Below are 26163 nucleotides of genomic sequence, written 5' to 3' on the forward strand. Positions count from 1 at the left end.
CATAACCACTGCGAAGGTGATAAAATGATTTTGAGGCAAGATAATTCACCTAATAAGGTAAACAAACTATAGTCAGAGCGATTTGAGCAGTTCTAGACAAAAGTTGCATTACTCTACGAGCAAGGGACAGGGTTCGGCATACAAGAAGTTCGACCACAATGTGTAATGGCGGACAGCGAGCGAGTTTGAAAATTTCACACACATGTCACCACCATGGGCTTTTCAGGCACATCACAGTAAAACCGACTGGTCTAAATTCCATTAGAACTGGGTTTTTTCCGATATATGTACAAATTTTAATGTTCTCTTAGAATGAATTGTCCCTTTAAACGAATCTCTGTATCCATAAAATTCTTTGGTTATCATTTCCTAACGATACATCATTTATTAATGTAGATACACCACTTTTACATGTGGTTAATGTTACTTGGTGTGAAGCAAGGAGGTCCATTATGAAAAGATTTATATAAAGATCTATAACGAACAGGTAAAAGAAAAAAATCAAAGTCTACCAAATTTTAATGTTTATTCCGTCAAAACTTCATCAGACTAGCTTTTCTTGTATGGCTCTGATAGCATCCTCGATACTTCAGGGATTATTTTCAACATCGTTATAAATCCACCTCTGGATTTTCTCACGGTAAAACTGAAGGTAGTTCAGGGAAAAAAACCTGACTAATCAAGGGGCTGCAGAGCCTTCCATTGTGCCAGGGTCAACTTCAAAGCCATACAATGCATCGTTATTCGATTCTTTTGATGTGCATCAAAGGACCAAAATACACGCCCATATGTTGTCGCACACAGACCCTTCAGTTTTGCTAGATATACGACAGTATTGAGGATGCTCAAATATTTGGTACTTGTACCATCTACTGTAAAGGACTGCATTCTGTGCTTATATTTTAAAACTACAAAAAATGGCACTCAATGTGAAATGGTGGGCAAAATGCCACCGGGAATAAATTAGATTATTAGATGTTACTATGCCAAATTATTATGTCATTTATTATCAGTAATTAAAATATGCAAATTAATATTGACCTTTATTTTCATTAATCAGTTTAAAACATTTTCGGTTGTAAATAATAACATCTATATATCGAGTAAGGCAGTCTTTGAAAAACGTTTCTTTTAAATTGTCCGTTTTTACACAACCTAGAGACAGAGATACGAAATTAATGTAGAAGGACTATACGTGTATATGGTTTGGGTCCTTTTTGGCACCCAATTCCGAGAAATTTTCAAAACGGTTATTTAGTGATTAATTTGTTGTATTTTAAATATTTAGTATATCTCTTATTCAAGGACAATGTTTATAATTTTGCAGTTGTAGTTGCCGTGGTAACCATCCAAAATATGCATAAATTATGAAAATGTGGAAATTTGACAATTTTTGACCATTTTTTTGCTAAGGCTCTGTCTTTGAAAGTGTAGAGCGCATCATTAACAAACTTAATATTTACTGAGAATATGTTAGCTGCAATATTGTAGCTCAAAATACAGCAAATGGTGTCGTCTTTAGAAAGGAATAGTAGGTCGAGTACGTATATTCCTTGGAAGAATATGTATGCACTTCCAATTACGTCTTTTGGGGAAATATAAAGTTTGTTCAAGGATGCGCTCTATGTTTCTTAAACAAAAACTTTGCAAAACTGGCCAAAATTGTCAAATTTGTCGCATTTTCATAATTTATTGATATTTCGATTGGTTAGCATGGCATCTGAAGCTATAAAATTAGAGACCTATCTTTACAATCAAATTAGGGATGTACGAAATATGTCAAATCCAACATTTTTAATACTAAATAACACTTTTGAAAATTTGACAGATTTTGGGGGCTAAAAGGGCCCAAATCATATACAGATCCTTCATGTGAACAAAATTAGACTTTTACTAGGCAATGTTTTATAATTGCGGGTAATACAAAGTAAAGAGATATTATCATTACAGATTAGAACTCTCTGAGTGGTGTGATACAAGGCAACGTTACCGCCCGGCTTTAATTTGTCCGTTTTGTTATCGGATTTGTTTAAAAATAGACACACCATATATGGACAGAAGGAAGTATTCTTTTAGAAATATTGGGAACAAAATTTAAATGTCAAAATCCAAGACGACCGCGCCAGACGTGTACGATCGTGTAGTTTTCTGTTTTAGATGCAGAATGATGAAATGCGCAGCTTATTCTCAAGGGATAGCTTCATATGAAAACATCGAAAATGTTAAAATTCACCCCATTCTGATCTATCAGAATTAAAGTTATATGTGCCGTATTTTTCATACTCACGAATCAAGATGAGCTTTTAATATGTTATTCATCACCAAAAATTAACAACTTTTTGAAAATTACAGTGCTTTCAATGCATAGGTTTTAATTTTACATGTACAAATAAGAGCTGAAAATGGTTTTTGGCAGTACTGCCAAAAATCATTTATTTACATCAATAGTGAAGTGAAATGAGTACATACGGTGAGACCATGAAGCCAAATTATGGTCTACAATTTCAGTACACATTTTTACTATGTTTTTAGTAATTATAAAGTGACTTCTGCAGGTATGTTTTCATTTAAACATATTTAAGGCATAAAAACAATAATTTTTCAGTACAAAATTTCTGTGTTATAACTAATGTTTATAAGTCATCTGAAGCCATTTGAATGGTTTTTACAGCTTTATTCATCAAACCTTATGGTTTTTAATGAATTAATGTTGAAAACATAGCATGTAAAAATTATCGCTCAGTTACGGCACATATAACTTAAACTCCCTTCGTTTCACTCGATTAGATATTTTAGTGGATAACTACTTTAACTCAGCTTTCCCGCTCGAAGGAAATTATTTAACATTTAGATATAAATATTTTCTGAATTCCTGATCGGATGCTTCGGAATGCTCATTCGGATCTACCATAGTTACTTCCATTCTTTCTCTTCGTCAGTACTGGCAGTAAAACAAAGGGACGTAACTCAGAATGAACCACCTTAATACTATACGTTTCGTGTACGAAATTATCCCCGTGTGTACTAATAGGACACTGCTGAAGTGAATCACCCGGGCAAAATTTTCTGTGCGTTTTAAAAGTTTCCAAATATAGATGAGTGTGTATCATTTTCCATAAAACCAAAGTAAGAAATACATTTTCCTTTGAAAAGATCACCATATTTATGATATATGTAACGCAAATAATACCTTACTGCATCCAAAATTCAGCTACCCATAATAGGCATTTGTATACTCTAAAATGTAACAGATTAAAAACGACTAAATAGATATATTATCATTATGACTTATATTTTCATTATTTTTCATGGTATTTTATGGATCGTGTCAAACCCCTGTGTATGTATATTGTGTACCAATCAAGTATCAATCTGATTGGAATAAGTCCAGACATTGTCAATATTTTCCAACTCGCCTCGACTCTATTTCAACGCATAGTAAGAGGATAAAAATATTTGATGTGTTTCATTTATTCAATTCCTTTTTGAGATATATTTAAGTCCACCATCTTGTCCGAGTGACACCACTGTTAGAGTAATGTCTAAATGCTAAGTATGTATGCTGTATAAATAGTATTTATAGCTATCATAAGTATATTGGCATGCATCTTATAAACATATGCTACATAAAATGCGACCGCGATAAAGTCCATTCGGATATATTACGATTTACTTGTTGCATTGCGTTATAACACCACGCACCCCTGAAGAAAATTTGGATGCATCCTCGAGGATGATTCAAAAGGTGGAACAGTCCATTACAAATTCAGGGGTAGATGAGTTATCGACTGCTTATTGCAATAATTTTGGAAGATTCGTCATCGCCAGCAAAAACGACAAGAATGTCTTTAAGATCTTCATTTTCTGGTCCAGTCAATGGGATTCCGGCGATCTGTCCCATAGCCTTCAAACCGTCCGGCAAAGGTACCATCCATTTTAACTGACCGTTAGAACCAGAAACCCCGACCACAAAGGTAAGGTCGTCAACCGGAAGTCCGTGCTCTTTACAAAGAAGAATAAACCCTTGCATTTCTTCCATATTTTGAGAAGCAGTAACTTCAACTCCGAAAATTAAAACGTCTTCAACTGAATTCGATGATCTCGCTACCATGAGATTTGATGTGATTTGAGCTTTCTGAGCTTTAAGAATTGAGGGAACATTGATTGTATTTACAACCTCTCCAGTTGAAGCCGAAATCTGGACAATGGTGTCTTCATTTGTCTGGACTGCCCAAACATGTGTTCCATCTTGATTGGACGTTCGACTTCTGTGGGGAAAAGGACCAAACGCACCGGAAGCAGTTCCGTCTGGTCTATGTTTCGTTACTTCCGGTAAAGTACTAACGGAAGTGCTTGTGTCAAACATGGCCATTTGTTTCAACCCTGCCGTGACTCTAAAGAGTTGAGTAGGATCATCTCCACCGTCTTTTATTCCCCAGAGTGTCGGGCCCGCGTTTGAATTCTCCGGGGGTGGGAGGTTGACCATCACAGTGTTTGTTTCAACATTAAACATCAAAGATGGTTGCACGTCCGAGTCGTCCCCTGCCGAATCCATACTAGAATCCATGTCCATTTCCACCACGTAATCACTATTTTCGGTTCTATCCCGAAACAGTTTTTGACTTCCGGTTTCACGTTCAAAGTTAAAGTACCACGTGATATGAAGACGGTCGACCATTCGCTGGAACATGTCTATTGCGTACAGTCGCTGCAAACCTAGGACTTTGGGCTGTTAAAAACAAACAAATAAATTTCTGTTTTATTTTTATTTTCTTTGGTTTGTTTGTTTTTTTTTATTTGTAAGAGAAATACATGAGAACATGGTTAGATGAAGAGATAAAATACACTGATGTTTATGATACAAAGCTGAAATAAGCATAATGTATATACACTATAAATGTGTTTTTCATATATACTACTGTTTTTCATATATACTACTGATGTATCACAGTTACTTCCCTTTGTTTCACTCCATCAGTACTGACGGAGTGAAACGAGTACTGACGGAGTGAAACGAAGGAAAGTTCCCAAGGATTACGTCCTTGCTCTTCCATATGATACTTTGTGTAAAAGACCACGAGGATCAGAGAGAAATATTTCCATAGAGTATACAAAAGTTATTATTAGTTTACAATTTCAGACCTCAAAAAGAAGACCGTGGTCTCATTAGCATGTGGTTATAGTGTGGTTACTAAGGCGGGTTTTACGTATTTGCTTACGTCATTAGCGCCTGGACTGTCGCTGTCCGGTTTGAACTCTGTCAGGATATAGCACCTGTTTTCATGTAAGATTGGTGGAGCTACCGGGAGGAAAGTCCCATTCGTCTGTTCTACTGTTCCTGTCAACCAGATCGAGGCTTCAGGGATACCCTCTTAAACAAAATGAAACGAAAAACATATACAAACAAAAAGCATCATGAGCCTGGCATAGGTTACAATACACTATATGTTTAGAAATTGAAATTCTTTACTATCTTGTGTATTTTCTTTCTGATAAAAACTGATCGGTGACAGGGAAGCAAGGACGTAAATACTTGCAGTTAAACGACCAACAGACCCTATTATTTATTGTGAACATTATATTAATACTAGATTGATCATCTTCCCTAATTTGAAACTTGCTTATCATTAGATATGTCTGAAGACAAAAATAATCCAATTCCAACGTCTCGGAGAAATTTGCGGCAATCCTCGGAAATAATTTAACATTCTAAAGATAACACTGGTGACGTGTTCAATGTTACTCTCCTTCATTTCCCTCCGTCAGTTTTATCTACCAGAGTTACTTCCCCTTGTTTCAGTAAGGGAAGTAACCCTGATAGATTTGAATTGACAACCTATTTGAAAAAATGATTTTATAAAACAGAAAAAATCTAATGAATTTCGCGCCGAATATAAACTAAAAAAGTCTGAAAAGATTCTCTTATTTAAGGACCTTTCCGAAACAGAAATTAAAACGATAATAACATCAGAAAAAATCATGTATATCGATAGTTGCAACACCAAACAAATGCACCATTCCATGCGTAATCTATGATATATAAATCCTTGATCTGTATTGATTTTTATAATGCGGGTCGTCTTATGTTTCCCGCGTGTAAATTTACTATCATTGCGCCAGACGGCAAAACAGCGAAACAAATCGATTGTTACGAGTTGTAACATCTTGTGCCGTTGATTTCATTCTTATGTTATTTTTATTTTTAAGAAACTTCTTATTTTCGGAACGGTAGTGTGTCTTTAACTTCAGCGTATTTTACAATTATTATTATATACTGTATATATATTTATGACAATAATTATAAGAATGGGTTTTTCCTTATTTCCCACGCGACTATAAACGTATCGAATTCTCTGATGGCGCACAGATCAAACAAAAGTATTTGTTTATACTAGTTAAGACCTTATTTTCTTAGGATACAGTTCTTTAGAACGCTAAATGGCCCGGGGGTGTTGGGATAGTCGATATCCGGCGGAGGGGATGGTGTAAATTGCGCGGCAAGTGCTATCTCTCTGTTTACACTTGATACTCTACCGGCAGTGTTATCCAGGGTGCCATCTTATACCCGGTAAACGGTACTTCCGGTCAGAGGCAAAGGCGTATCATCCTCCCTCCCTTCTGTTGAATTGGGATTTCCCGTAAATTAAGTTACAAGCCACAGGTCAGCACTGGAATGTTTATAGTACGTGTTACATGGTGAGTGAAGGGAGGGGGGCGCCGGAGGTGGGAGAGTATTGTTATATGGATGTACGTGAAACGGGGCGAGGGAGAGATCATCGATCTTTGGGCCTGAAGGGAAGGGATGGGAGGGAGTAATTAATTTTAACTTACCCTGCCGTAGCTGGTCCCATGCCCGTGTTGAGAAAGGTATATAGCGGGAAAAATCATCCTCTACATACATAGACCGATTTTTGATCTAGACCTCTAAAACGTCTGAAATGGTCTTAGGACACTCTGGTGGGTCCATAATTACCATAATTATATAAACTGTAACTTATTGTCAGACCCCTGTTTTCAAAGCCACACAGCCTACCACAGTGTACCGTTATACGGTTCTTTTGATGTGCATCAAAGGACTATTATTACCTGTTCTGTTCTGTTGCATGAGATAGTCCAGGGGTGTAGAGATCGTAAGTGATCGGAACCCCTGGAGTATCGAGGATGGTTATGATGTAACACAGGGATTTGGCACCTCAAGTGATGTAACTTACCTGCTTCATACACGATAACAGCACCACTCTTCGACACTAATAGTACCAAGTTGTTAGCCGAGATGAGGAGGCTGGCAAAATTAAAAGAGAGTGTTCTCCTAAACTCGAATTCCTTAAAAAGTTGATTAATGACGTTGACATTTGTTCGATATAACCAAACATTAACTCACAAAATACATTTAAATTTAAAAGCCTTTTCAATACTTCGATCCAACTTCTAGTTTTAGATGGCTTAATTTACTCACATGCGTTTGGCTCTAGACATTTTTCTCTCTCTCTATATATATATATGTAATATTGTTTTTTAGAGCCAAACGCTTTTGATTTACTTAAGACAAATGTGCCCCTAATTTCGAATTTTCTAAAAAAATATTCAATCTTAAATGCTTCAAAATTCTACTTAAAAAAATGAATGGATTTGATTGGCTATTACCTATACATAGGAAAGAGAACGTCGGCAATTTTGATTGGCGCCAACATTTTCCCGCTGTCCTCAATCATGACAAGATAATGTCCGTCGGTACCGATGACGTCACCGAAGATGTCCATGATCGGAAGGACCGGGAAGCGAAGGAGACTACTGGCCCATACAAGGGACCCGGTTCCGACGTCCAGACTAATGTAGCCACTGCAACATATCAGAAAAAAATAATCAGATATGAAATATGATTCACAGGGACCTGACACGAATATCCAGTACTTATAGTATCGATAGTTGGAAATTCGTGCAAGGTCCCTGTTCTATGAGTTGATACAATATTAAGAGAAAATCAAGAAAAGAGCTGTTAAAGTCATAGCCACTAGAACCACATGCACTTGACACTTTTGTTTGTTTGTTTGTTTGTTTGATTTATTAACGTCCTATTAACAGCTATGGTCATGTAAGGACGGCCTCCCATGTATGCGATGTGTTGCGTGTATGTTGTGCGAGGTGCGTGTTTTGGGAGACTGCGGTATATTCATGTTGTGTCCTCTTGTATAGTGGAACTATTGCCCTTTATAGTGCTACAACACTGAAGCATGCCGCCGAAGACACCAAGCAGCACTTGACACGAATTTCAAAATCAATATGACTAGAATATAAGAAGGCGTGGGGTTTCAGGAGAACGAGCGTCTCCTTTGTCACAAAAAAATATTTCATTGACAAACCACAGTCTGAAACAGATTACTCACTTAGTTTTATAGATTATCTGACAACCTCCCATTGGAGATCTGTCTAGATAAGAACGTAAACTTCAAAGGACGAAAAATTGCAAGCTTGCATAATCATTTTTGTTCATGTAGTCATTTCGCCCATAGTGCAGAACAGAGCTACATATGATAGTAAGTGTTGCGACGAATTGTCTTATTCAGCTTTCTGAACTTGTTAGTAATTTGATAAGAATTGATCGAGGCAATTATTCGTGCATGCCACATTAATTTTGATATATATTCATAATTGATATAAAGTATTGTTTAATTTATCATTAACGTGCACTGTGTATGTCACTTCCTTATACATTACACAGATTACAAGATGTACCCAATGTGTTTGAAAACATTTATACATTTACTCTGACATTTTATAACTATAATTCACACGTGGTTGATTATCCGGAGAGTATACTTTAGTTTTGTAAAACCAGTATATGTAAACCCTTTTTCTGATCTATCATACTTCCCTTTCTTTCACTCCGTCAGTCTGACTAATCGGTAAACGAGAAAATACTTTAATTCTTTCAAGAATGTCATAGGAGTTCCTGTCAGTCTGACACAGTAGAGGTACCTTCCTTCGTTTCACTCCGACAGTCTGATATATGAGAGTTACTTCCCTTCGTCGATACTGAAGGAATGAAACGAAGGGAAGTAACTCTGAGATGTCTACTGACGGATTGAAACGAAAGGAATCAATCGCCGAGTCGTTATCGGACATTGACGCACTGTACACAGGCACATATCTAATCCAGGATGCATATTTGTTATATATCAAATCCAGGACGTATTATATATTTGTTATACATTTATATAAATCAAAGAGGTATGTTTGTTATGTAGGCTGCGTAGATGACCTGTGTTAAGTTGATCAAATATACATGTGTACATGACTCAATTTATTTCCTGCTTTTGTTTTGAGAATATGTATATTTTTGCTGGATTTTTTCTCGTTTTGGATTGTAGAAAAAATGCATGTAAAAAAATGTTTAATGGTTGATGTTTGACAACCACAGTGCACGTCTTTGTCTCGTATTTAAACAAAGTCAGATAACCCAGAGAAAAAACATCGATCTATGGACAATGTTTTTCAAGTGTCGCACGGCATTTGTTGTCCCGTCCTCACAATCATGATAGAATATACATCTTTATAATAGACAATGTCCGCTTCAGAATACAAAATGACTAACTGTTACAAAACATAAGATCGTTTTTTCAAACAACTTATTAAACAAAACTTGGTTAGAAAAAAACGCACATGTACTTTTAAGATCAAAAGCTACTATTACGATCAACAAAGATAAGCACATGTCCTTTATAACCAAGATGGCAAGACCGGACCGCTTTTCAAGCCGACTTGTGCAGTCGGATATGCACCAATGATGGTAACAATTTTGGTAAAAATTCTTTTACCACTAGCTGAAAATAACTTAATAGTAATCTAACCGATTTTCTGTAAGTATACGTACACATCTTTGGGTCCGTTTGATTGACAGACAATGTTATTCGGATTTCCAACACAGCCAAGAGTATTTGGTAGAGGACCGATAAAAAAGTTACTTTTCCAGGCGATGTACGCACTCTGTGACGAGTTTGGGTACGTCAACGTGTAGGAGAAAGAACCACGTGGGTTGCAGGCGTAGCTCGGACATGCATTCACCGCCTGCGCATTGCATGTTTGGAAAACGGCGCAAAAGAGCACTGCGGCGATGATATAGAAGATGTTGTCGCCATCTTCAGGTCAAAATCGGGTACAGAGTTATCAAACTGGCTAAGATAATAGTGATTTTTTATCTATATTTAAATATTCTATATTTCTCGGGTTCATTTATACTATATCTTTGATAAGATGTATATGACATGCATGGGTACAACGGATATAGCTACTTCTATTATTTGTATATCGGATATAACGCAGGAGTTTGACATTTTGTCAATAATATGTAGCAAAAATATGACGAAATCAATCCACATATACTACATAATTACCAAGAATGAAATGCATTGATGCTCAAACATTCCCCAGCTTCGGTAAAAGTTCTACGATCTATGAATACTACTGTATATCGGATATAGCTATCACAATCTATCATCGATACATAGGATAATCATCGGTACACCAGATATAGCTATAATGGCTTACAAAGGTTACATTGAGTATATAGCTAACACTGTCCATCATCGATGCACCAGATATAGCTTAAATAGTCTGTCCTTGTTGAAAAGTGGTTTAACAACGTCTAGCATCATTTGTACATTGGATACACAGTCTATTATTGGTACATTTAGATACAGTTACACCGGATATAGCAAACACGATCTATCATTGGTACACCGGATATAGTTAACCAGTCTATAACTGGTATATCGCTACATCGGATATAAATAAAATGTCCTGTATAACCACCTATCATTTTTTTGCTGACAAATAATTGTGTCGTCGTTATAGCTTGTGATGCCTATTACTCAGAGATTTAAATATATATCTGCTATTACTGCTAATGGAACAAAGTAATGCAAAACATTACCAAAACGTTTGTATGCATTGTATCTTACTTGTTTTGTATTGCTTACATACTAGCAAATAAAACTGAACCGTATGCAAAATCAAATTCAAAGTGATACATTATTTTTTCACATATAAATAGAAAGGTCTTTTCGAAGGAAAACGATACTGCAGGCATACAAGTTACGTACATTACGTCTTGTGAACGTAAATATTAAGAGTGGTCGATATATTTGTTTTGGACAAAAATGATTTATAAATGCATTTATAATTTTGAAACCACAAATAAGTATAGAAAAATATGCCCGAGTGATTTGATGAGACAGTGCTCCATTAGGAAACATAAGCACCATTTCGTACCCGGATGAAAGGTATAGTAGGCCGGGTACGTACCTGTTTATTCGTTCTAGTTGTATGGGAGTATATAGATGTATTTGATCATGGATTTATAAGTGAGTTTCATATACGTCCTTGATTTGATGTACCCATTTAGCTATATGTTTATTTTGTGAATCACAGGGATATGAAAAATTAAAATATATATTTGTAAAAACATAATGTCGATGGATCGTTTTATACCTTTTAGGATCTAGCGATGAAAGATTAGTGAAAATCTCATGTCATGTGCAGATACCATGATATCCTTTTATTTCAATTAACCAAGGCAGTACATCAGAAACTTTGTTAGCGTCATTCTCAGCAATTTATTATGTAAGTGTTGGGTGAATTAAAGATTGGAAGCTTCGTTTCACTCTGTCAGCAGATATAAGAGTTACTTCCCTTCGTTTCATTACGTCATTAATGACAGAATGAAACGAAGGGAAGTAACTCTGATATCTACTGACGGAGTAAAACGAATTGGGGTAACTCTGATAATATCAGATATAGATAATATAAATATTAATCCTGAGAACTACCGAGTCGTTATCGTATCCAGGAACGCACTATACACAAATACGTATCTAATCAAGGACGTATATTTGTGATATACATACCAAATCCAGGACATAAATGATATACTGTAATTTTCAAATATACTTGACTTAATTTGCATACTGTTTTTTTTTTTTTTTTTTGATAATTCGTTACCACTATACCATTGTTGCTATTTTAGTTTCTTTTTAGTTTGGAAAAAAGTATGATACTCGACAAACATTCGAAATACCAAATTCAGCTTCAGAATACAAAATGTCTTAAAACTGTCAAAAGTCTTTAAGTCTTTCTTTTTTCTTGCAAATGACAAATTTGCGAGTCTGAAAACGTTCGGATACTCTTGGGATCAAACGCTACTTCAAGCAATTAGGATAAAACAACGATGGCGAAGACCGGATCGTTCTTCATGCCGCTCATACATTCGGATTTCCACCAGTGAAGGTAACATTTTACCAGATTAGACGAAAATAAAATAATAGAAATGATAAAAACAAAATTAAATGATTTCCGTAACGTATACGTACACATCCTTAAGTCCGTTTGATTGACAGACAATGTTGTTTGGATTTCCAACACAGCCAAGAGTATTGGGCAGGGGACCAATCGAAAAGTTACTTTTCCAGGCGATGTACGCACTCTGTGACGAGTTTGGGTACGTCAACGTGTAGGAGAAAGACCCACGTGGGTTGCAGGCGTAGCTCGGACATGCATTCACCGCCTGCGCATTGCATGTTTGGAAAACGGCGCAAAAGAGCACTGCGGCGAAGATATAGAAGATATTGTCCGCCATCTTCAGGTCAAAATCGGGTACAGAGTTATCAAACTGGCTAAGATAATAGTGATCTTTTATCTATATTTAAATATATCTTTTATCTATATTTAAATATATACTAAATATTTGATAAGATGTATATGACATGCATGATAGCGTTATCGTTGGTACAACGGATATAGCTACTTCTATTATTTGTATATCGGATATAATGCAGGAGTTTCACATTTTGTCAATACTATTTAGCAAAAATATGACGAAATCAATCCACATATACTACATAATTACCAAGAATGAAATGCATTGATGCTCAAACATTCAACTTCGGTAAAAGTTCTACGATCTATGAATACTACTGTATATCGGATATAGCTATCACAATCTATCATCGCTACATAGGACAATTATTGGTACACCGGATATAGCTATTATAGCTTCCAAAGGGTACAGTGAGTATATAGCTAACACTGTCCATCATCGATGCACCAGATAAAGCCTAAAGTATCTGTCATTGGTACAAAGTGTTCAGATCACACGATTTATCAACGTTACACCGGATATAGCTAACACGGTCTAGCATCATTGGTACATTAAATATAGCTAACACAGTCTATTATTGGTACATTTAGATACAGGTACACCGGATATAGCAAACACGGTCTATCATTGGTACACCGGATATAGTTACCAGTCTATAACTGGTACATCGGTACATCGGATTTAAATAAAATGTCCTTAAATTACTCGCGATTGTATCAGTTCGGTGATTTGCCGAGTTTTGTTTACATTGTCGGGAGCGCGTGGAACATCTATATATAGCCTAACTAATGCTGTTGGCTAGATGATCATGACCTACTTGTAAAAACTGTCCGTACATGGGATATGTTGAAACAACGTTAGGCTTTACTTAGGGAATATTTCAATTTGTGCAACTGTATGCGCTTAAATAAAGTACAGTTTTAACCGAAATGCTATGCTTGTTTCTATGCGTACATGTATTACACCAACTTGTCCAAGAACATGTATATCAGTACAGTGTATATAAAACGGAAAACTTGTTGCTAAGCATTAGGAAAAGGCCCACTGCACCTTCTGAACAACTTTATTAAAATAAACAAAACGTTCATTTTCATAACGCAGGTCATATTATGGTTCCCGACGTCGTCATAATTACAACGCGTTAGTTGACTATTTCTGCGCCAGACGGCAAAACTTCAACTTGTTTGGTGTTGTAACCTCATCTTTGGACATATTATGTTATAATTGTTTTAAAGAAACTTTTATTTTTTGTTTCAGAAAGGTAGCCTAGTGGCCCTGTTAGCAATATAATGAAGTTGATTATTTTTTTACATTGAATGCGAAAGCATTTAAATTATCATTCTTCAAAAATGAATTGTCATAAGAACTATGGCAGCTAACTGTGAACAGAACAATTCGTCAAGCTTTCCTATCATTGCTTCCTAATAAATAATGCTGTATGGTAGCCTTCTTAGCTTTTTGGGAAGCTAATACTTGTTTGATCAATTAGACATTTAAAATCATCCACAAATACGGACACTTATCTAGAATTAATGAGACTTTTAAGTTTCGCTATTTATTGCGAGATGAAAAACGAAGCAGACAGGATTCCACCCTGTCGGACCCTCATATTTGTTTGCCTGATTCAGAATACGTTGAGTCAACACGATTTGTTATGATATTGATAGGTACTCTTTAATTTCATAATAGTATCTGACCGATTGACCGGCCAAGTGGTGTATACAAACGCCTTTTTTTAATATCAAATGACCCATGTCACATCGTCCATATGGAATGTTCTTTCTTGGCGAATGTTTCCCGAATGAAGGTTTTATGTGAATATATTGTTCATATTTGGTTGTAATCTATCGTTCAATTCCAGACACTAACCGTCAAAGCTCAAGTGTATTACAAAAAAGCGGCTCGTGAGGAAAATAATCTGTAAAACGATAATTATTTGTTTAATCAAGCGCTGAATCACCAAGTTTTTTTTTACTTAGGATTCATACCAATGTTCCTCCTTAAAGACGCTCAACCGGTGACAAATGGTATTTTTTTACTATCAAAAACAGGAGCAGACGATTAAGTATTTTTCTTCAGTTACAAAAGTTACTTACTTTGCGTCATTACCACCATTGAAAAGTTTGATTAATTGCATCCCGAAAAAATCCGTGTCACTATATTCTATATGGAATGAAGTACTAATTGCGCATGTACCAATGGCGAAATATATTATTTTATATTATTTTTTGTGTTAATTAGACATATATACACGATTAAACACCAATTATTGTTCAAATGATGAATATCATTTATGCTCTGTCGGCGGTGGAGCATCTTTAAAGGCCCACTACCTTTCCGGAGCAAAATATAAAGATTTCTTAAAAACATTAATTACATCAGAGAATATATACCGATGGCCTAAGAAGAGGTTTCAACACCAAACATATGTAAGATTTACCGCGTAATATATGAAAACAATGGAGTTTTACCGTCTGGCATAGTGATATTCAACTACCGCGCCGTATTTAGGACGACGGCGGGAAACATAAGACGACCCGCGTTATGAAAATTAACATTTTATTTATTTTGATTAAACTGTTCAGAAGGTGATGATATATGTAGTATTAACAGTAAGTCAATAACTTTTGCGACTCTACAAAATTATCGATCTCGTTTTACATTCCCATTTTAAAAATGAAAAGCCGTTTCGGAAAGGTAGTGGGCCAGTACTAACGAAGTGAAACGAAGGGAAGTAACTCTGTTAGGTTTAATTTAGAAAGCGGCCGTCCCGCCTACAAAGCCGGAACACTTGAAGAAACCCCACTGACCAGTGTTCAGTATCAGTTAGACTAGTTAGAACTAGCAACCCAGATGTGGATGGTGTGGAAATCTACAAAACATTTGGCCATATCGGCCCCAAAAACTAATTGCAACAGACAATCTTTGATAAGACATAATTATGATAAGGTAGTGGGCCTTTAAAACTTGTCAAATATCAGATAAATATTTAGAAGAAATACAAAATTTTAAGATAAAATCTTGACATGTATTTCAGAATTGAAAATCACCATTGTACATTGTTGCTAAAGTTTAGTTTAAATGTTCTCAGACAAAATACAGCTACTACTTCCCTTTGATCACATATAACCGTATGATGTTGAAACAATGTTCATTTCACAGGCTCTTTTTCCTTATCGATTTGAAATGAAGCCTATGTATATTTTCACCATGGTACACAGGTGTCGGGCTTATAATGAAGTACGCCTGTCTTTAAAACTGCAATTTTTGGCGTGATTTCTGCATTTACGCTTCCTGTACACCGAAATATTAGGCCTATTTGATGTTATCCGAATGTATATTTGCAGTATTATTCCGTTATTTTGAATGAAAATATTACAATTAAGTTAATAAATTTGAATATGATTTAATAAGACACCTCCTATATTACATAATATAATAGACTTTGTATTATTTCATGCTGATCATATAATATATAATCCAATAAATATATTATTTTTCAGACAAAAACTTCTGATGAAAATCCCGGAGAAATCGAGAGATTTAAATATTTTTAAATGTGGTTTATTCATGTCTTGAGAAATGTTGGATAATCTTGGTTTTTTGTGTGTGTTGTTTTTTTCCTTTCTTCTACAAATGAGATCTTCTGTAGGATAATACTGTTCTGAAACTGAGCATTGTACATGTGTTTCTGATTTCATATGTTGGTCTCTAGAAATGTACTCAAACAGGGTAACATGAAATAAATACAGTTCATATTTTCTCATCAAAATAATAAAAAAATAATAATCCGATAATAAAATATTGATCCCAATCTGTTTCAGTGCCCTTGTAGGGCTATTAAATGTTATGCAATGTTTTCATGACTATATATATCCCCACCCCTCGGGAAATCAGTCATTAACCCCCTCCCACAGGCCGATAACCAGCAGTGTAAATTCCTAAATCAACATGAATTATGATATTGATGTAATTCCCGCCGATGAGTCTAGTCGACAGGGTGCACCTGTTGTAAATCTTTACAAGTGTAATAATTACACCTATGTTCGTACAGGTGCTTACTTAAGACTATTAATTAGGCTATTAATTAACAACTCGTAATAATACTCTGGAAATCCCGGATGTTTTCCCGGAGTATTAATTCAATAGTCTTGGTGTGGAAACTGCTTTTTTTTTTTCCTTTGATCTATTATCATTTACATTATAAATAAAATGGTTTTTTCTTATACATCCGTCTATACTACAGATTTTATATTATTTTTTCTTAAGCAAAGCAATTCTCGGATTAACATAAATACATTGTATTTGTTTCTGAATCTGACCTCTCGTATGTATACGCTGTACTGTATCCTTTGAACATAATTGTATAAGTTATATACGGCCTTTATAACTTTCAGCACAGATTTTAGGTAATTAAATATCTATGTCTCTGCTTTAAGCGATTTGGCTTAATAGTTAAAGGCTAATTTTTAAATTATATGTGTAAATGTAAGTAACAAACATTTCCCCTTATTATGCAGTTGAATGATTTACGTCTATGCATAAATCATGCTTCCCAATCAGGAAAGGCTGAAAAAAATATTCAGTAATATTTCATTTTCTTCTTCAGAATAGACATTGTACTAGATGCCATTGAAATGATTATAAACAATAATAACATATTTTTTCTGAATTATATCGATATTAAATTTGTTCAATAGATTAAGCCAGAAACATGTATGTTTCTAATAAAAAAGAAGAACTATATATTTTTAGTTTGATGTAAGTTTTTACAGTAATTTGCAACGTTTGAATAATATTAGAGAATTATAAATTTTTGCTTCAACTATCAGACACTTTGGCGGGTCGCTGATCACGTGATGTTTCGTTAACGGAAGGAATTGAGTAATTGTTTACATAAGTTAATTAAACGTAACGCCTGTCCCATCCCAAAAACAAAGGGTTTGTGGCGCGTGCTCACGCGACGGGCGATGTAATTTGAGGATGTTTATACAGGTCTATACCTGGAGTATGAGTGAATTTGTCCGTCTATCCAAACACCCGCAAGTATTTGAGTAAAAGTTCTCAAAACACTGGAAATGGTTTCCCCCTTTTATCAAGGGGAAGTTTATAAACAGTTTATGATGACTTTTCAAATTGAAACCTAAATTAATGGAACACATTAATTAAAATTGTACAGTGAAATACATCTAAGAAACGGTAATCTTGTAATTTGATCCTTTATTTTTGATAAGTTGTTAAATTAAGCCAACTTTAACCTAAAACATGTAGGCATATTACTGTTTCTTAAATTTCAAAAAACAGTGGAAATGATAAAGAAATATCAGAGATTTAGATGGAGATATAGATACTTTTTGAATATCTGTAAATTATTTGACGTATTTATACTCCATTTCCGTTCTCCCCAAACATTTGTTTTCTCTGTATTTAAAATTACAAAATCCGTGAAATGCGTAATTAATTATCAACTTTAACTACATATTTATATTGTATTTCAGATGGAATTAAAATAATATAATGATATACATATTTTGATAACTTTTACGAATTAATCAGCGTATTTATACTCAATTTTTCGTTTGTCCAAACATATTTCAATTGTATCTGTCATGAGTTTGTATTAAGACCAAATTCATATTAAGAGTATACGTATTTCTGATTAGGGTTCAAATAATTTTTTGAACGATATCCATATTTCGATAATTTTAATTCCTGTTACACAAGGATTTCATCTACGTCATATTGTTTCTTGATAAATTTGGTTCTGAGCAAAACTCAAATCTGGTTTGGTCCATCTACAAAGACTACATCGGTAAAAACTTAATTTTTGGAGGAAAAGGTTTGTTTTATTTTTGTTTACGGATAAATATCTTACTGTACTATAAAGAGATATTTTTGATCATATTAATACACACACAATTACATGTATATGTATTTTATGACTGATCCGGTATTTATTCTTCTAATCAGAAGCGAAATCTGAGATATTGACATATTTTGTAACTAACCCCCTCCCTTCCCCTCCTCACCCCCAACTCGGTTTCTCCCCTCTTCCGTATCCAAAGGTTCAGGTCTTACTCGAATACAAATAAACAACATTAAACGTTTGATTGTTGTTGAAACGATGGTTTTATGTGTGACGATATTTTATCACGGTCTGTCGATCTCAGTTACGGGGCGTGATATGGGGCAGTGGAGAGTGGAGGGGAAGGGGTGGGGAAGGAAAAGATGGGAGAGGGGATTGGATGGATTTAGAATCAAGGGCTGAGGGAAGGGGATTTGATGGAGGTGAGTATAGGGGAGGAGGATGGAGGGAGGGTTGGGAGCGGAGAATAGGGGAGGAGGATGGAGGGAGGGTTGGGAGCGGAGAATAGGGGAGGAGGATGGAGGGAGGGTTGGGAGCGGAGAATAGGGGAGGAGGATGGAGGGAGGGTTGGGAGCGGAGAATAGGGGAGGAGGATGGAAAGAGGGTTGGGAGCGGAGAATACGGGAGGAGGATGGAGGGAGGGTTGGGAGCGGAGAACTGGGGAGGAGGATGGAGGGAGGGTTGGGAGCAGAAAATAGGGGAGGAGGATGGAGGGAGGGTTGGGAGCGGAGAATAGGGGAGGAGGATGGAAGGAGGGTTGGGAGCGGAGAATAGGGGAGGAGGATGGAGGGAGGGTTGGGAGCTGAGAATAGGGGAGGGGATGGAGGGAGGGTTGGAGCGGAGAATAGGGGAGGAGGATGGAGGGAGGGTTGGGAGCAGAGAATAGGGGAGGAGGATGGAGGGAGGGTTGGGAGCAGAGAATAGGGGAGGAGGATGGAGGGAGGGTTGGGAGCAGAGAATAGGGGAGGAGGATGGAGGGAGGGTTGGGAGCAGAGAATACGGGAGGAGGATGGAGGGAGGGTTGGGAGCAGAGAATAGGGGAGGATGGATGGAGGGAGGGTTGGGAGCAGAAAATAGGGGGAGGATGGAGGAGGGTTGGAGCGAGATAGGGGAGGAGGATGGAGGGTTTGGGAGCGGAGAATAGGGGAGGAGGAGGAATGGAGGAGGGTTGGGAGCGGAGAAAATAGGGGGAGGAGGGAGGGAGGGTGGGAGGGAAGAATAGGGGAGGAGGATGGAGGGAGGGTTGGGAGCAGAGAATAGGGGAGGAGGATGGAGGGAGGGTTCGGGAGCAGAGAATAGGGGAGGAGGATGGAGGGAGGGTTGGGAGCTGAGAATAGGGGAGGAGGATGGAAGGGAGGGTTGGGAGCGGAGAATAGGGGAGGAGGATGGAGGGAGGGTTGGGAGCGGAGAACAGGGGAGGAGGATGGAGGGAGGGTTAGGAGCGGAGGTCACGTAGGGGATATTACGTAACTTATACAGACTGTTGGTTAAATAATATAAATTTTAATAAAGTTTACAAATTTTTATAGCGATTATAAGTCAGATTTATCAGGGACAATGATTTTTTTAAATTTAGCTTATGTGCCTGATTTAATATTATAAAAAAAAATATTAAAAATATTGTCACTGAAAAAAGTTTTTATATGAAAATGAGGGGTTATACCAATTTCAATTTTGAGATGTTCCCCCGACGTAAGGTGGGAGGGGGTAGTCAGAGAGACTAAATTGTGATTTATGGCGCAACATCTCAGCGGCAATTGACAACCTAGCGAAATCAAAGAGCGGCCCAACCTGTAGCTCGGCTTTGTGGTCGGGTCAGTCTCTTAAGTGTTGGTCTGATCATCAGGGGTCAGAGGGGAGAGGTCAAAAGCCAACTAACACTTGTTAATTGTAATTACATATCATCAGTACTTACCAATATGTACGGAGTGGGGGGTTAGGGACGGGGGGGGGGGGGGGTTATTTGAAATAGAAGATGGGATCTTCTTCATAATCACATCATCTGCACATAAATTAATATTAAAAAATAATTACAACATAGTAAAATGGTGATTTTTCTCATAATTTCAATTTTGCGTATTTTGTCATTATGTTTTCGTAATCATTATTATTTATATTGTATTTACAGTTTGGAGTAAATAAAGTTTTATTATTAAGTTTTAAATCTTCATTTGCATTTTGTAATTAAATAGTTGATTACAAGATGGAAATATTTATTTAAATTTTACAAATCGAATCCTGGACTTTGACCCATTTTTACATCTATAAATGGGACCCATTGTTTTCACAAATGTACGAAAAAGATGGAAATATTTATTTGTGATCAGATCATCATGTAAAAGTTAAGGTTTTAAAGCACTATATTGCAAAAGTGTATGAAGATTTTATTCAAAGGGCAAACCTATATCTATGCTATATTAAAAAACAACAAACAAACAATTCGTTAAAAAGCATAATTGTCTTTGCAATGAAAAATAAAATGAATATAAAGCAATTTTCATCATTATACATTGATTGTGAAAATAAAATCTTTTAACCATGTTTAATCTGAAAACATGTTTCCTGAATCCGACCAAGTTTGTGTGTCATTTGATTGCCATGGCTTTAATTTAAGATTCAAGTAATATAGGGTAAACATATACGATACATCAATTGATTTCTCAAAACCTTAATGTAATGTTGAACATATATGTTTGCAAAGATTTTTTTTCGGGACGCAATTAATTATTTTTTGATATATTTTTTTTATCTTTAAGTAAAATTAGAAGCTCAAACGATTCAATGGTGGTAATGGTGTAAAGTAAGTAACATCTGTAAATGAAGAAAAATACGCATTCGTTTGCTTATGTATTCGACAGGGAAAAATACCATTCGTTAGCGGTGGAGCATTTTAATGTCAAATAACTAAAGGATTGGATACAGTTACATCAATTTATCTAGTTCTTATCTTAATGATGCAAATAATGTAGCATACACACATCACATGATTTTTAAAGAGAAGAGAGAGAGAACACAAGAGAGGGATAGACAAAGTGTGTGTAATTTCTTGCGTTTACAATATAAATTACGTACATTGTGGACAGTGTCCAAAGATCAAAATATACTACTAAACTTTATAGACCTCATCCTCGATATTGCAGGGGTTCCGATCACTTAAGATCTCTACACTTCGTAAGTGATCGGAATCCCTGGAATATCGAGGATGTATAGATCTATGAACAGTATTTAAAACAATTGTATTTTGCATTACAGAATGTTAAGTTCTAGAGCAACATGTAAATTTAAATTGAAATTCAGCTCGTCTGAAATAAAACATGTCTCTGCGATTAAAATTGTTTTCTGAGATGCATACTCACAGATAAAAAATAAAAACAATAATAATAAAAAAAAAAAACTTCCGATGCTGACGACAGAGGTTACATAAGCTGTTGATTAAAATCAACCTCAGTATACCACAGGGATCTGAGAATTAGTAACAGTTTACATAAAGATGTTTTAGTGGTCAAGATAAAAAAAATCGGTAAATATCATATACCACAGTATATCTCTACGTATACACATGTGTATAGTACAAAGTAGAGAGCATGATTTTTTACTGATATTGATCTAGACTCGTAAAATATCTAAAATTGGTCTATGGGCACTCTGGTGGGTCCATAATTATATAAACTGTAACTAATTCGCAGATCCCTGTGCAGTATACGTGCATGTCTATTAAGAAATATTTTAGTGTGAAAAAATAATAAGATAAACGCATTACTTCAGGAAATACGTAAACTGATGATGAAATTACGTTATTTTATTTCTCAAAAAACAGTAATTTTTATGGATTGAATAACATGCAATATATATTCTTTTCCAAGGATGTAAATTTATTTAAAAGTTCTTCTCATGTATATTGAAATTTTAACAGTAAATAACGGCTTTCTTTTTAGTGATGCATTAGCAGAGCATATGTATTATTTCATTTACTACCTAAATCTATGTATTTACACACTTTTTGTGTTTGGTCAGAAATTAATATAAATTAAATCGTAGTAAACTGTGTCTGGATTAAGAATTACATTTTGTAGTCATATTTGTAGATTAGAAATGTATAGAAATATAAAACCTTTGTCAAAGTAGAGCAAATTATTCTTTACAACCGCGGGCAAGGATGACTATAGTCGGTAAAAATGGTGTGAATGTATCCAGTATAATTTCTTATGAAATGGAAAAATAAAATCTCTCGTCAAAATCTGTCTGCGTACGAAAAAATTAATTTAAAGTATGGGAATTCTAAAACGTCCTCCCGGCTCACTATGGCCGTGGTTACAGTTCCACACAGCCTCGCTTTCAGTGCTTTCAACTTTTCTTTACTTTAATGGTCAGAACTGGGAAACTAAGCAGAACTTGACCGTCGTATTAATATGTGAGGACTTTTGGAAGGCTAATGAACGCATTTAGACTGGTTTTCTTTGCCCGACTATTCACTTTAAATGATTTAAAAAAGAAACAAAGTAGCAAATTGAGAATTGTCAAAATATGCATTAAATATGTAGCAAAAATATGCGTACGCCGTAACTGTTTTTACCTGAATCTGTAAGAATCTGGCACAAAGTATTTGTGCTTTTAATACATTTGATTTATTTTGTCAGTCAAATCTTTTTTTTTAAATAAGTACGGATGACAGAAAATCGATAAAAATATGTACCAAATTCCTTTTGCGATAATTGTTGGTATGTGGCCTAACATTTTGAGTTGGAGGAAATATTGGCCTACCGGACATATATAGTTATGTTTATTTTATGTAATTCTTTGTAGGTAACATTACTAAAATGTATCTTTTTGTTGTTGTTGTTTTGTCTCTCGTGCATGATAAGGCTCGGCATGTCGTTCACCCACGTGCCCGAGGTGGCTTGGAGGCGTGTCCACTACTCAATGGCGGCCAATCAGATACCGAGTACAGTCAATCAGTACCAATTAACACTCCGGCCACGCGCCGATTGGCCGAGTGACTGGAGCACTAATACTCCGTAACTCCGCCCACTTGTAAATATATTGAACTTTTTTCGTCACGATAAGCACGCTCAATTTCATACACCGTCACGTCAACTTGCTCTTGGTTTTAACATTTCCTTCTAAACATGGAGAATACCAACCAATATGTACCTTTCCAGGACTACCTAGGCCTAAGTGACATTACATGGAACAAGGACTTGTTAACAAATCTAAACAACCTGATGACTCCAATTACTTATCAGGATGATAGCAGCGATAGTGACGGTACCCTCAGCAATGTGAACTGTTGGAACTTCGGCCTGTCATTCATTAGTCGAGATGTCGGTGCTAGTTCAATGGAACATCTTGACAACATCAGGATCGATTCCATGGATGAATTTCGTCACAACGGTCGGGAGTTGGATTTGGACGATTTAGACAGTTATCAAGTTCAATTACGTCATCAGTCCGCAAAAGAAAAGATGGCCATCCAAAGGGAAAGCAACCCGATTGTGCTACAAGTTCTGGCGTTTAAAGAAAAAAAGAAAGCCGCTCGCCGAGCCAGAGCAAAGAAAGTGTGCGTTTTCTGCAAGAACAATGGTGAAACATCTTCCGTGTACACAAGCCATGTTTTGAAGGACAATGAGGGTAAGGTTAGCTGCCCCATCTTGCGGAAATACACCTGTCCGCTTTGTGGGGTCAACGGCGATGCGGCACACACCATCAAATATTGTCCGAAGAACGAGGACTCTGAAACATCGACAGCATGTCTTCTGTCAACAGCACGCACCACCACTTATAAACGTCGACGTATGCAGTCTGGAATGAGCTCTTAATTATCATTTGCAATCGGACAATGTGCACAGAGTGAAAATGTGACTTTAATTGCGCAATTATGATTACAAACAATATTATTGGATACAATATAAACAATACTATTGGATATAATGTACCACATTATCATCATTGTGAATTGACGTTCAGGAGAAATCTTGTGGACTAGTCTAGTGACTTTAAAACCATGGAATTCCTATGTGATATAACGAAAAAGTGAACCTTTCTACACCATGCAACTTACTCCGGTGCAATTCCATGACTTTGTTTTAGGCAACAACAACTTTGCGGCAAACAACGGTTTTATATATTTAAATTAATTGTCGCATGTTTACCTGTTTTTGTATTATAATATTTTTATTTTAAAAAAATGTTTGATTTTACAAAGAGATTTTGATTTTCAATTATGTAGATTTTGTAATTTATCAAAGATAGTATTTATATTAATTGTATTTTAGTAATATGAAATTTTATGTGCTATACTAGAGATGATAAAATGTAAATATTTAGTTGACTAATTGTTTCAACTGTTTAATTACTAACGATTCACCAGCTTGATTGTTTGAGAAAAAAGCATCAATTTTATTAGGAAATTTAAACCATCGTAATTTATTTATATTAAGATCTTTGAAATCTCAATTAGGAATAGATCTACTATTTATATTATTAAGTGTCCGAAATGAATTTTTGTTGACCGAAACATATTTTTGTATGAAATGCAATTTGATTATTTTGAAATTAACATCAGTATTGAAATGTTTTGAAATTTAACATCGGTATTTATTGCTTTTGCAAATTTCATGAAATTTATCTAGTTCGGCAGTTTAGAAACAAAAATCTGTACATACACAATTTTTGCACATAGAGTAGAATTTTTTAGTAGTGTGTAGAAAATTTTGTATTATTACAAATAAGGAATCTAGTGCTGAATTCATTATATTGGAATTGGTTCACAAAATAAAACCATTTAGACTTTCAATTTTGTCTTTGTGCTTCATTTATTTTTCTGGCTATGGTATACGGAACATGGAATTGATTTTTAGTACAAATGTGGAAAGACCTTTCAAATCACGGTTGCCCTTGACGTACAAGACAAGTGTTGTAAGAATAAACGTTAAATATATGATATAGTCAATTTGAAATGGTCGGGTCTTTCACAGTAATACTTAAAAACGATTCCATGGTGCGTAACCGTTTATTTTTCATTCGTTACCAAAGTATGCCTCCGACGAAGCCCAGAACTGCTTCAAACTAGCCCGTTGAGAAGTATTTATGACCAATAATATTGTTCCCATCGACTTCTATACTCGTCGCTTTTACTTCCAGTAATTCTAAATATATTAAAGAAGAAATAAGTATTACCCCCGGACTTTAAAAAAAGGTGATGCGGACAAGTTCTGATGAAATGCGAAAGATTTGAAATATATTCTGATGAAATGTAAAAGAATTTGAAATATAATTGAAGTAACAAGTCTTGGAAGAAGATTCGTTGAATTTAAAAAAAAAAAAAAAAGAGTATTATAACATGTAGCGAAAAAGCAACCGCGGTGACTAAAATATTTTTAACGTGTATAGTATATATTGCCAAGGATTTATCCAACCAAAATATACTCTATCTGGGGTCTACTGGATTCCCTGTCAACGAATTTGAATAATTCAATATTTAGATTAATTAGTCCTAGCACAAGCTTTTGATTATATAAAACACCTATTATTGACTTTGTAATACAGACGCATACATTATTACACGGGTTTGATAGACTGGTTCTAAATGATAGATGGACGGACTATTTGACACCTTTCAATTAGGATGAAATAAAATGGTACAGTT

The 26163-nt window shown here is 35.6% G+C and overlaps 2 protein-coding genes across 2 annotated transcripts; one reads left to right on the forward strand and one right to left on the reverse strand.

Annotated features, from left to right (window-relative positions):
• Positions 1-3452: 3452 nt before the first annotated feature.
• Positions 3453-12669, reverse strand: LOC138335521 (uncharacterized). The gene is made up of 5 exons (XM_069284653.1): positions 12366-12669; positions 7645-7839; positions 7212-7282; positions 5220-5371; positions 3453-4729 (listed from the first exon to the last, which is right to left on the reverse strand). The coding sequence occupies exons 1-5, from the start codon at positions 12629-12631 to the stop codon at positions 3782-3784; spliced, it is 1632 nt and encodes a 543-aa protein (XP_069140754.1). The 5' UTR covers positions 12632-12669; the 3' UTR covers positions 3453-3781.
• A 10901-nt stretch (positions 12670-23570) lies between these two features.
• LOC138334231 (uncharacterized) lies at positions 23571-25311 on the forward strand. Its single transcript, XM_069282842.1, has one exon. It carries the CDS (start codon positions 23645-23647, stop codon positions 24332-24334), a length of 690 nt encoding a protein of 229 aa, XP_069138943.1. The 5' UTR covers positions 23571-23644; the 3' UTR covers positions 24335-25311.
• The last annotated feature ends 852 nt before the right edge of the window (positions 25312-26163 follow it).

The sequence above is a fragment of the Argopecten irradians genome, chromosome 11 (assembly GCF_041381155.1).
Source record: "Argopecten irradians isolate NY chromosome 11, Ai_NY, whole genome shotgun sequence".
In the NCBI taxonomy this organism is placed as follows: Eukaryota; Metazoa; Mollusca; class Bivalvia; order Pectinida; family Pectinidae; genus Argopecten; species Argopecten irradians.